The sequence below is a fragment of the Aspergillus undulatus genome, assembly GCF_047715775.1.
Source record: "Aspergillus undulatus strain CBS 261.88 unplaced genomic scaffold BDV17scaffold_6, whole genome shotgun sequence".
NCBI classification, from domain to species: domain Eukaryota; kingdom Fungi; phylum Ascomycota; class Eurotiomycetes; order Eurotiales; family Aspergillaceae; genus Aspergillus; species Aspergillus undulatus.
This window is the reverse complement of record NW_027396610.1, coordinates 37,276-47,486: the sequence shown is the minus strand read 5'-3', so window position 1 is coordinate 47,486 and position 10,211 is coordinate 37,276. Positions and strand designations below refer to the sequence as shown.

Below are 10,211 nucleotides of genomic sequence, written 5' to 3'. Positions count from 1 at the left end.
TCACGCGTTGATCACGCGTTGCCGCGTTGTCGGGGCCGGGCGGGATGTTCGGAGGTGCGGAGAAACTCCAGCACCGACAGCCGAGGATAGCCGATGACGTCGAATCACATGAGAGCTCCCCGTGTTTTGTAGACTGCGCGCACGTCTCGAGAGCTTTCTTTGCTTTTTGCGAGGAGATCAATTATCTTTGTTCCATTCTTCAAGTCAGTGGTTCCTGCCAGGATGCTGTTCTCTTCCGTCCGTGTCCTCTGCCGTGTAGGCGCTCCAATGCGCTCTCGAGCATTTAGCACGTCTCCGGCCGTTCATGCTGCCGAGGTCAAGACGCTGGGAGTAATTGGCGCCGGACAGATGGTTTGTTAACACAGACCTTCCTATCATTAACTGAACTGATAACTCTAGGGGCTTGGAATTGCACTTGTCGCGGCTCAGCAAGCTCAAGTCCCCGTCACACTGGTTGACAACTCCCAGGCATCCCTACACAAGGGCTTGAAGTTCGCGGGTGCGTACCATCGGCCATCCGTTCGCCCTTACCCGTCTAACCATATTTGCAACAGACAAACTGCTTGAGAAAGATGTATCCAAGGAGCGCATCACAAGAGAGGCAGCAGATGCCGCCCGAGGCCGCATCACATCCAGCCTAAAGCTCGACGACCTATCATCAGTAGACTTCGTCATCGAAGCAGTCCCCGAGATCCCGGATCTCAAAACATCCATATTTTCCAAGCTGTCTCAGATCGCACCGAAGCATGCAATCCTCGCCACAAACACCTCGTCCATCTCTATCACCAAGATCGCAGCCGCTACAACGACAGACCCTACAGACCTCCAGGCTCCCTCACGGGTCATCTCAACGCACTTCATGAATCCCGTGCCCGTCCAGAAAGGTGTCGAGATTATCGCTGGTTTGCAAACGTCCAAGGAGACCATCGACACCTCCATTGCGTTTGTCCAGCGCATGGGCAAGGTCGCTGCTGTCTCGGCGGACTCGCCCGGATTCCTTGCGAACCGCATTCTCATGCCCTATATCAATGAGGCGATTATTTGTCTTGAGACTGGCGTTGGTGGCCGCGAAGATATCGATAGTATTATGAAGAACGGGACGAATGTGCCTATGGGACCGTTGACGTTGGCTGACTTTATTGGTTTGGATACTTGTCTGGCTATCATGAATGTTCTGCATGGAGAGACCGGTGACAGCAAATACAGGCCCTCGGGGTTGTTGAAGAGGATGGTTGATGCCGGCTGGTTGGGTAAGAAGTCCGGCAAGGGATTCTACGACTACTAGGACGGGATCTTGAATGCAACAACTCATGAAATTTCAAGAGACTCATAATGATAACATACAGACTGCTTGTAGATCATTTGACCGAAGGTTCCAAAGATCAAGTAGCAAGACAAATAACCAGCATACTTAATACTAATACTAACCATAGAACACCATTGAGCACCATGCAGCAATTTGGCTAGATTTGCCCCCCCCCCCCCCCAAAAAAAAACCATTATACCAATAACGCATTGAAAATGCAACAATTCTTCCAAACGCGATGTTAAACCTCCGTAATCCCCAAAACAGCCCGAGCGACATCCTTAGCCCGAGTTTTGACCGTCCGTACATATGTTGCCCAGTAACAAGCACACCGGCCGTTTGCCCTATTGCCGCCACAAATATAACTGAGGAAAGTCAGTCAACCCGGCCGAATCCAAACAAAAAGAGCGTCGAACTTACCAGAATGCAGCACCGCAACGACAGTACATGGTGTTGCAGCTACCATCCGTCTTCTCGGTAAGCGTGCCACAGCGGTTGCATTTCCTCCACTTTTCGGTATCAGCCATGGCGAGGACCTTTGTGAGGTTTGGGTCGGTAGGCGGACATGCTCCGTCATGACCATGTCCGCGACATCGAGAACAGATCGATGTCTTACAGTGCGGGCAGGCATATTTTCGAGATGGAATGAATCTTGGGCCCTTGACGAGAAGCTGCTTCTGAGGGATCCATTTCCCGCAAGATGTGTCGGGGCAGTACCATCGTTTTGTGAGTGGTGTCTTTTGCTCTTCGGCCTTTGATTTGAGGGTTGCCATTTCCTCTGCTGATATACATCGAAGGATGTCTTCTTCTGGTAAGGGTCGATCGCAGCAAGAGGGCGGGAAGCTGAAGCGGGATAGCTGAGCGACGCATTCGCGGCAGTTCATGTGGTTGCAGCCAAATTCGACCATGTTCTCTGGTTGTATGCGCACCCAGCAGATGAGACATGGCTTGCAAGCCAGCGATCTAGGCTACATTAGTGTTTGACTTGCCATAGGAGGCACAAGAGGTTTGTGATCCGAGGGGAAACACGGGCTATTCTTACCCTTGCTCCATCTCCATCTTTTTCTCCGGCGAGATAAGATCCAACTCGATGAACCGGGTTTTCCGCATAGTGAGCGCCGTTTCAAGAGGTGTTATCTCAGAATGAGCCGTCGAGTTTATAGCCAACTGGTAATGTTGGGTATAGTGCTTGTAGGAGTTGAACTGAGTGGGTTGAGCCGTCACAGGGTGCATGAGCAGTTGGGCTATAGGGCTGCTCGCCACGCAAGCTCGAGGCTCGGCCCTATCGGAGGTTTGTTCCTGGCTAGTTAAACCATGTGCAGGAATTTCCACGCCTCAGCATGACTCAGAGTAAACCTTCATATGGCAAACTAATAGTATGGCATAGAGTTCATCGCCCCGGCTTGGAAGGTTTTGACCTGCCAGTACAGGTCGGGAATTGACGTTGAGCCTATTACAGAGCGCCAGAAAACTTCCGGCCAGTCCATGCGGATCCATTTTCCTGATATTCCTGGCGAGTGATCGCCATCCGCTTGAGCTCTTCTTTATTTGTTGCAAGACGAGATGCTCCGAGCCAGGCAGAACGAATGGGGCTTTACAAACAATCAGCACAAGTACATATGAAAAGCAGATAGCGAACGACTCACTCTTTTGGCCGCCGAACTCTAACAACGCATTCTGCCGAAGCGATCTGGCGCAACTCAGTTTCCCTGCAAATGTCAGCAAGACATGTAGCAAGCGAAAGAGATAGTTTCTCACAGTCGTTCCATAAACCCAGGAAGCAAGGAGTTACCTCCAACTACCAGGACGTTGGCTAAAAAGGCTGGGTGCATACCCGTGGGCAACACCGAGAGACTCTGAAGAATTATATCCGGTATGCCGGCCGAGTTCATCCCAACATCGCTGGGAGTAAAAAGAATTTCTGGAACGGTAAAGCGCTCGTTACCCAGGACCAAGACATCCTCGGATATCTGCTCCGCGCTGGCGCCGGCGAGAACGGCCTTTCTCTTCTTGGAACCTAGTAGGGGATCATGGGGCCGCATAAAGCCTCTCTTTCCTCCGTTCGGATCTGGCAGGACGTAGTCGACCACAACCCCATCCCCAGGGTCGGGCTGTCCGCGCTTGCGGTTCCCTTTCCACGTCCGCTCCAAGTCCCCGCTAAAGTCATTGCTTACGAAGCATACCGACTCTTTGACTTCGTTCATGATATATGTCTCATCCACCATGTTATACTGCCTCATGGATACCAGCTCTTTGAGGTAGTTTGTCAAATGCTTCCCGCCAAGATCGAGTCTCCGGATACCGCGCTGGAGAGGCTGTCCTTTGTATACCGGTGTAACGATGGTGTGAGAATATCCTGAATCGACTACAAGAAGACACTCGGTTGGCCAGATGGTGGAATCAGGCTGCGATAGAACCGGGTCTTCGAACAAGGATTGAACTTCGTTCCAGGCATTCAACGACGGACCTACACAGCACGATGGTCAGTTAGTCTGAGTCCGTTCAACAGCAATAAATGAGATCTCCAGCCGTACCAACACATCTCAAATAACCCCCAAAGCCCCATTCCTCCATAATAATCTCATCCGCATTCTTCTGCAGCGCGGGAAGGGCATTCGGAGCCTCCTCAAAGATAATGGTCACATCCTCCGGGTCCGTGATGCGCAATTCCTTCGACCGCACAGTCTTCTCATCAAAGAACGAGCTCTCCCAGATCTCCTTTTGTGCTTCCCAATTCACAGTATAGCCCTTCTCCACCGGACGTCTGAACAGCATCTCATTCCAGTCTGTAACATTGGCGCCGATCTGGGCGCCGACGTAGACTCGATTCCCCCGAGTTTTGGCAATTGCGTTCGGTATCGCCGTGCAGGCTGACAGAGCTCTTTCTTTGTCATCTGAATGTGAGGTGTCGGGCGCGTAGCCTGCTTTCATTGTATATGCGCCGTTGTCGATGATAAAGGTCTTGTCGGGGAGGGATTGAGCTTGGGCGACGGAATTCCTCCCGGACAGGCGCGGTTTGGTAGTCCCCATTTTTTAGGGCTCAGTGAGTACAGCGAGAGGCTAAACTATCGATGATAAGCCCTAGGTCAGCATGAGTCAAAGGATGGTGCTCTAACAACGGTTGGTGACGACGGGTAAAGCGCGTTGCAAGTTGCGAGCTTGGACTTTTTGGCGGGAACGCGGAGAAGCCTGTCAGAGCCGCGCTGATCTTCCCCAATGAGGAAATATAGGGCTCGGTGGTAGGGCGCGCCACATGAAACTATTATTAACGCAATATAACCTTCAATCAATTGTGTACAAGACATAAGACTACATTTTTAGAAATTAATTGTGTCTGACTCGACTCTCCCGACAGATTGGCACACTCTGTTGTTTCAGACATGGTTAAACGATTACAACGTTCAGACCTGCAAATCACACTCAACCATGCATAACAGCATGCCGAAAAACATAGCAAAAGGTGTGGTGATGGCAGGAAGCAAGGATGATTGTATATTGTCAGGTGTAAACCTGCTGCAATGGGGGTGGAGAAAGTACTTTGCCATTTCCCTCTGACAAACGCTCAACGATCCTGTGCCAAAACGCCAACTCTTTGACCTGATTCAACTCTCCTTGTACAAAGACACTCAACATAGCGAATTTCATCTTGTAGTCTCTGTTAATTTGCCTCTAACGAGCCCCGCCCAGCACCAGCGCTTATGTCGCAGATAGCAATACCTCAATCACCTCTATGGCGCTACACGCATACCTCGCCCAACAGTCAGAATTAGCCGACGACAGCACTATGACTCCCATGGAGCTCGTGCCGTGATATAACCGACGCATTTGGAAACTGACAAATTCGTGGCTTCTTGTTTGCAGGTTCTACATTTGGTGATGGACCTGAGGGCGACCGAGAAGCCCTAACTAATCCTGCCCCGCAGTCAGGCCCCGAGTCTTCCATAAAATTTCTCCTGTGTCAAGTCCGCAGCCTTCGCAGACGCCAACTAACCACACTCGTCTCCAACCACGCCAAGGGGGCAAATCCACGATTCACAATGTCGAAGAAACTCGAAATCGTCCTGAAAACGACCCTCTCCCTCGTCGAGCAATTCCAGTCTACTCTCTCCTCCGCCCCAATAAACCCCAGGCCCGCACCGAGTGACAACGACATCAACGACCCCCTTCCCCTCCTCTCCTCATCATCCACGGCGCTCAAGTCTCACGTTACGAAACTCTCCCTCCTAGCCATAACCTCGCCATTTACGCCCTCCGCAGTGACGACCGTCCTCTCCACTCTAAATGACTCCGTCCTCCCGTCCCTGGTCACAGCCAGTCTCCTCATAACGCCCGAGTCGCACACAAGGGCATTTCAGACCGAAATTCGCGTATTAGCGGGTACGGCGCTGAAGGAAACTGCATTGCTCTTGAAAGAGGTACAGGTTATAGCCGAGGAGAAGGCCGACAAGAAGAATCTAGACCAGGCGGAGAAGGGTACCGTTACGGTCGCCGCAGGGCGCGTCTGGGATGCTTGTGATGTGTTGGTTGATGTTGCGACGAAGGGAGTGATTGGGTTTGTGGTGAGGCGGGCAGAGGAGTACAGGGATTTGGTGAGGGATGCGGTGGATGAAATTGAACAGTGGGATCCGGATGAGGAGGATGACTTTTATGATGATCTTCTCGGGGATGAGGGGGCTGCTGATAAGAATGGCGACGGCGGAGATTCTGAAGAGGACGACGATGAAGATAGCGCTGCGCAACTTGCGCGTAAGAAGGGCGCCCTTCGGATATTGAAGCCCGTCGCCCAGATATACCCCGCTATTATCTCGAATCGGTTGAAGAAGGCGCCTGCGCCGTTGGTGCCGTCACAAGTTAAGACTCTGGAAGCGCTGGTGAAAAGCCTCCAGCAGATTCCGAACCATGTTGATGAGGTGGCTGGTGCGCTGTATGAGGACGATGTTGACAAGTATACGTGTCAGCTGGGGAAGGCCAAAAGTTCTGCCCTCAAGGCTGTTGGGTTGATCACATTTCCTTGGGGCTCGAAGCCGAACTCCAGCGAGCAAGACGCTGGGGATAAATTTACGATTTGGTCAAAGACGTGGATCAAGGTCATCGAGGAGGTCAGCAAGTCCACGGACGGATCTAACAATTCCAAGTCAAGTTAGGCTTGTGAATAAATGACATCTGATAAGAAATTTTTTCAATAGAATATAATATTCAAGACCCGGAAGTTGATGGCCCGGAAAAATGAATAAAACATAAACCTAGAAACGAATATCATATACACACTCGACAGTCTACCAGTTCAGACTGCATTATTGAAGACAATAGTCCAACAATGCATTTCCTTAATCATCCTCATCGCCAGATTCATACTCCTGCAGTTCTTCTGCGGGTATGCGATCCTTCAGCCATTCAAGTACAGAGTCTGTTCCCTTGGCGACAACCTGCCATCGAGGAACTCGGAAGCTGTTCCCAGCAACCTCAAACCTTCTCAAAGCTGAACCGCCACCCCAATTGGCACTCTTACCCTCGGCACGCAGTAAGCCAAGCTTAGGCTGAAGGGAACCGATGTTGTTATTGCCTACATCGAGCACTTGGAGTCCCTGCGCAGCTTCGAAGTCTAAGCTATGGAATTGGTTCTCTGCGGCGAGGAATGTGGTCATTTTGGAAAACACTCGCCGAATAGAAGGTACTGGACCAGAGAGGCCGTTTGACGACACATCGAGAAAAGTAAGCGAAGGGGCTCTCAAGTTGTCCATGAGTGACTGAAGAGTTGTCAAGCCTGCAGCACTCAGATTGAGTGTCTGGAGGCTCGGAAGCTCCACAGAGGAGCTGAATAGCTCTCCGCTATCTAGTGGATTGTGCGAAAGATCGATGTCTGTGAGATTGGCGGCAATCATGCTGAGCGCTGGCACTGGGAAAGTTTGCAACTCATTGTGCTGCAAATACAAATACTTGACGTCGCTCTGGTTGATGTTCTCCAGTTTTGCAACAGGTAGATCTTGCAATTCACTGTAAGACTTGTCGAGTACGCCACCCGGTTTCAGCTGCCAGCCTGATGATTGAGCTGGTGACTCTGGAGCAAGCGTGAATTGCGTCGCTACAGAACCTTCCTCATCATCTGTTTCTTGAGGTTCAGGCTCACATCTGCTTCTCAAATCGCGCTTCATATCCTCCACGGTCATGGTGAGAAACTTGCGCTCCCGAAGAGGGTTGTTGGCTATCCGGAACGTGAAAAGGTTATCCATGGAACCTATCCTTTCGTCTAGCTTCTTGATATCGTTCCCTGTCAGATCCACATTCTTGATGTTCTTCAAGTCGGTGAAGCCAAGTGGCAGCTCCGATATGCTGTTATCTTCTGCGGACAGAGTCAATAGCGACTGCCATGATGAGACGTCAGGCAAGCTCTTGATGCGATTCATACTGATCGCTAATGTGTGCAAATTTGGCAACTCCAAGTTTCCATTCTCAGAAAGTCCCTGGAGTGCATTACCGACAACGTCCAGATTCTGCAAAGCGTCAAGCTTGTGTACAGAGCCCGGAATCAAAGCACCCTGCAACTTGTTCTTCGGGGCAAGAATCTCTTTCAGAGGGAGCCTGCATAGTGTTTCGAATGGCAGGGAGGTCAGCTGGTTATGTCCAACATTCAAAACCCGGAGGGAGCACAAGTCTGCAAGTGTCTCGGGAAGGGCAGTGAGGGAGTTCTCATGGAGATCAAGAACCTCGAGTTTGCCGAGTCGCCCAATGTCCTGAAGAAAAGAGCCTTCCAGGTAGTTCTTCGAAAGTTTTAGGTCCCGGAGTTCCGACATTTCTAAGACCACCTGTAAGCTTTCCATACTTAGTTTATTGTTCGAGAGATTCAACGTGTGAACGCGCTGTAGCCTTCTGAACCCTATAGGAAGGGTCTTTAGGAGATTCCCATGCAGGTCTAAGGACTCCAGACCCCCAAACTGATTCCCTTTCTCATCTTCATCCATGTTTATTTGTTCAGGGTCGATATCTGGGAAAGCCGCATCTGGAAGTTCGGTAAATTCATTATCCGCAGCAATAAGTTTGACCAGATCCACGCTTTCGTACCAATCGGTAGTTGCGGTGGGGTCGAAATCGTACATTGTCAGGACCTCGTCAGGGAAAGTGGTCAACGACATGGCTGCAATGTTGAGATGACCTGAGGTCCGGCCTGCTTCCAGTCTCTTTCGAAGTAAGCCATGATTCGATTCCTTGGGTCGCTGATTGAACGGGTCTTGGATATCAGCCTCTGCCCACGCATCAAGAGGCGAAGCCTGGGGCCCTTTTTGTGCTGCTGCTTTTCGAGCTGCTTTAGCCTTAGCAATACTCTCTCTCAGGGCACTCGAGGATTTAGATGCCTTTTTCGTCTCAAGCTCCGGTTGCGGATCTGAGGATGCGTCGGGTGAACTCGGTTGGATTGCGGATGGTCTCGGTGCCGCTGAGTTAAGCCTTGAGTTTGACGCCTTTGGCTGGACTTTCCGTGTTTTCTTGACTTGAAGGGCTGGTTGTGCAAGCTCTGCGTCTGGCTCAGCGGAATTTGCTGGCGTGGCTTGTGCTGAACCAATGCCGCCAAACACACTGTGTCTTGCCATGGGTTTCGCTAGCTTTGGTGGACTATCCACCGTCGCCTCAGAGGTATTGCCAATAGCGGTGTCATTGGCAGCTAATGGCGGGCGAGGTCTTGACGGCAGTCGTATGCTTGTCGGAGGGCCAGATAAGAAGTCAGTGCCACTTAATTGACGGGAGGTCGAAGATCGGGAGCGCGATCTTGAATAGCTTGTCAAAGACGATGGCGGGCGAGACGGGGATCGCATCGGGCTGGGAGGATTGAAGATGCTTGACGGCTTCCTAGAAGATGCAGGTGAGGGCGGGATTTGAGCGAGTGTCTCTATTGTTCTTTCTGATAGCGAAGGTCGTGTGCGGCCCCGGTCCGCATCCTGCGATGGTGCAACTGGTTCAAAGCTGTAGTCCACGTCCAGCAATCTTTCGTTCTCTGAGCCTCCTCCATCACTCGTTCCGGTCATTGAGACAACTCGCTTTTGCTGATAGCCATTATGTTGAACCTTATTTGAAGGTGCTATTTTCGGTAGCGGTTTCTTGAACTCTGGTTCTTCGGAGGGTCGCCGAAGCCTGGCAACTTTCAAGCCGGGGTCGGTGCGTAGTCTCTCGCGGGAGGGAGAAGGTTTGAGGGAACCGGAGGTTTTTGTTGACGTCGGCAGGGGAATTCTAGACACCAAGCGAGGAATACCGCTGGGACGAGCGGGTGTTTTGGGCTGCTGATCCATGGTCGCGTCGAATTTCAATGTCACTAGTGTCTCAGTCCAGAAGGGGGCAAATCTGTCAGGGGAGGTCTTAGAACAGTCTCATGCTGGCTCGCGCTGAGGGGTGAAAGAGGGGCCAATCGCGGAAAATGTGGGCAGAAAGCCTATGATGCAATGAAAGATGCAGGGTAAAAATCGAGTGGGAGAAGACTCCAAGCGCTCCAGGGGCGCATCCCAAAGAAAATCTGGGAACAAGACCATGGACTAGAAGCGGTTAGTATGGGTGTGATAGATCGTCACGCCGTCTGGATGTTTATCTTTGGGCTGACTAACCAGTTCCCCCCCATCAACTGGTTAACTATAACCAGGTACAGTCAAGTTACGGACATGAACAGAAGGTAGTACAGAGTGACATGAGGTTTCCTCAGACAATGGCTTGTTAAATGGTCTGCTCTTGTACTGCATTATCAGAGTCTTTATTGAGAAAGTGGTGCAGCAGTCAAAACCGCCACACTCCGTAAGTCTGGGCTGATATATAAACCTCGACCGCAGACAAATCTGCGATGATAGTGCATGTAGGTACTGTTGGGATATAACACGAAGAGCATTGCGGCCATTGGAAAATTGCTTTAGGGTACTATCCTGTTGTAGCT

At 51.0% G+C, this 10,211-nt stretch overlaps 5 protein-coding genes across 5 annotated transcripts; 2 read left to right on the top strand and 3 right to left on the bottom strand.

The window, feature by feature from the left end:
- Positions 1–142: 142 nt before the first annotated feature.
- On the top strand, positions 143–1,439 carry BDV17DRAFT_254033 (3-hydroxyacyl-CoA dehydrogenase family protein). Its single transcript, XM_073756724.1, has 3 exons — positions 143–351; positions 400–499; positions 555–1,439. The coding sequence occupies exons 1-3, from the start codon at positions 223–225 to the stop codon at positions 1,283–1,285; spliced, it is 960 nt and encodes a 319-aa protein (XP_073619120.1). The 5' UTR covers positions 143–222; the 3' UTR covers positions 1,286–1,439.
- Positions 1,440–1,501: 62 nt separating this feature from the next.
- BDV17DRAFT_192417 (uncharacterized protein) lies at positions 1,502–2,649 on the bottom strand. The gene is made up of 3 exons (XM_073755131.1): positions 2,349–2,649; positions 1,727–2,269; positions 1,502–1,671 (listed from the first exon to the last, which is right to left on the bottom strand). Exons 1-3 carry the CDS (start codon positions 2,537–2,539, stop codon positions 1,548–1,550), a joined length of 858 nt encoding a protein of 285 aa, XP_073619119.1. The 5' UTR covers positions 2,540–2,649; the 3' UTR covers positions 1,502–1,547.
- On the bottom strand, positions 2,524–4,519 carry arp6 (actin family protein). Its single transcript, XM_073755132.1, has 4 exons — positions 3,841–4,519; positions 3,065–3,773; positions 2,953–3,015; positions 2,524–2,898 (listed from the first exon to the last, which is right to left on the bottom strand). The coding sequence occupies exons 1-4, from the start codon at positions 4,334–4,336 to the stop codon at positions 2,760–2,762; spliced, it is 1,407 nt and encodes a 468-aa protein (XP_073619118.1). The 5' UTR covers positions 4,337–4,519; the 3' UTR covers positions 2,524–2,759.
- Positions 4,520–5,102: 583 nt separating this feature from the next.
- BDV17DRAFT_192402 (uncharacterized protein) lies at positions 5,103–6,558 on the top strand. The gene has a single exon (XM_073755130.1). The coding sequence runs from the start codon at positions 5,344–5,346 to the stop codon at positions 6,448–6,450; it is 1,107 nt and encodes a 368-aa protein (XP_073619117.1). The 5' UTR covers positions 5,103–5,343; the 3' UTR covers positions 6,451–6,558.
- A 1-nt stretch (position 6,559) lies between these two features.
- Positions 6,560–9,853, bottom strand: BDV17DRAFT_192401 (uncharacterized protein). Its single transcript, XM_073755129.1, has one exon. It carries the CDS (start codon positions 9,580–9,582, stop codon positions 6,634–6,636), a length of 2,949 nt encoding a protein of 982 aa, XP_073619116.1. The 5' UTR covers positions 9,583–9,853; the 3' UTR covers positions 6,560–6,633.
- Positions 9,854–10,211: the final 358 nt, after the last annotated feature.

Bases quoted from the DNA above. Each gene is read 5' to 3' on its own strand.
- arp6 (XM_073755132.1), bottom strand. From the start codon at position 4,336: ATGGGGACTACCAAACCGCGCCTGTCCGGGAGGAATTCCGTCGCCCAA. The intron at 3,774-3,840 runs GTACGGCTGGAG...CGTGCTGTGTAG, and splicing joins GGGTTATTTGAGATGTGTTG to GTCCGTCGTTGAATGCCTGG. The intron at 3,016-3,064 runs GTGAGAAACTAT...TGACATTTGCAG, and splicing joins CCTGGGTTTATGGAACGACT to GGAAACTGAGTTGCGCCAGA.
- BDV17DRAFT_192402 (XM_073755130.1), top strand. From the start codon at position 5,344: ATGTCGAAGAAACTCGAAATCGTCCTGAAAACGACCCTCTCCCTCGTC.
- BDV17DRAFT_192401 (XM_073755129.1), bottom strand. From the start codon at position 9,582: ATGGATCAGCAGCCCAAAACACCCGCTCGTCCCAGCGGTATTCCTCGC.
- BDV17DRAFT_254033 (XM_073756724.1), top strand. From the start codon at position 223: ATGCTGTTCTCTTCCGTCCGTGTCCTCTGCCGTGTAGGCGCTCCAATG. The intron at 352-399 runs GTTTGTTAACAC...TGATAACTCTAG, and splicing joins TAATTGGCGCCGGACAGATG to GGGCTTGGAATTGCACTTGT. The intron at 500-554 runs GTGCGTACCATC...TATTTGCAACAG, and splicing joins CAAGGGCTTGAAGTTCGCGG to ACAAACTGCTTGAGAAAGAT.
- BDV17DRAFT_192417 (XM_073755131.1), bottom strand. From the start codon at position 2,539: ATGCACCCTGTGACGGCTCAACCCACTCAGTTCAACTCCTACAAGCAC. The intron at 2,270-2,348 runs GTAAGAATAGCC...AATGTAGCCTAG, and splicing joins AAGATGGAGATGGAGCAAGG to ATCGCTGGCTTGCAAGCCAT. The intron at 1,672-1,726 runs GTAAGTTCGACG...GACTTTCCTCAG, and splicing joins CGTTGCGGTGCTGCATTCTG to TTATATTTGTGGCGGCAATA.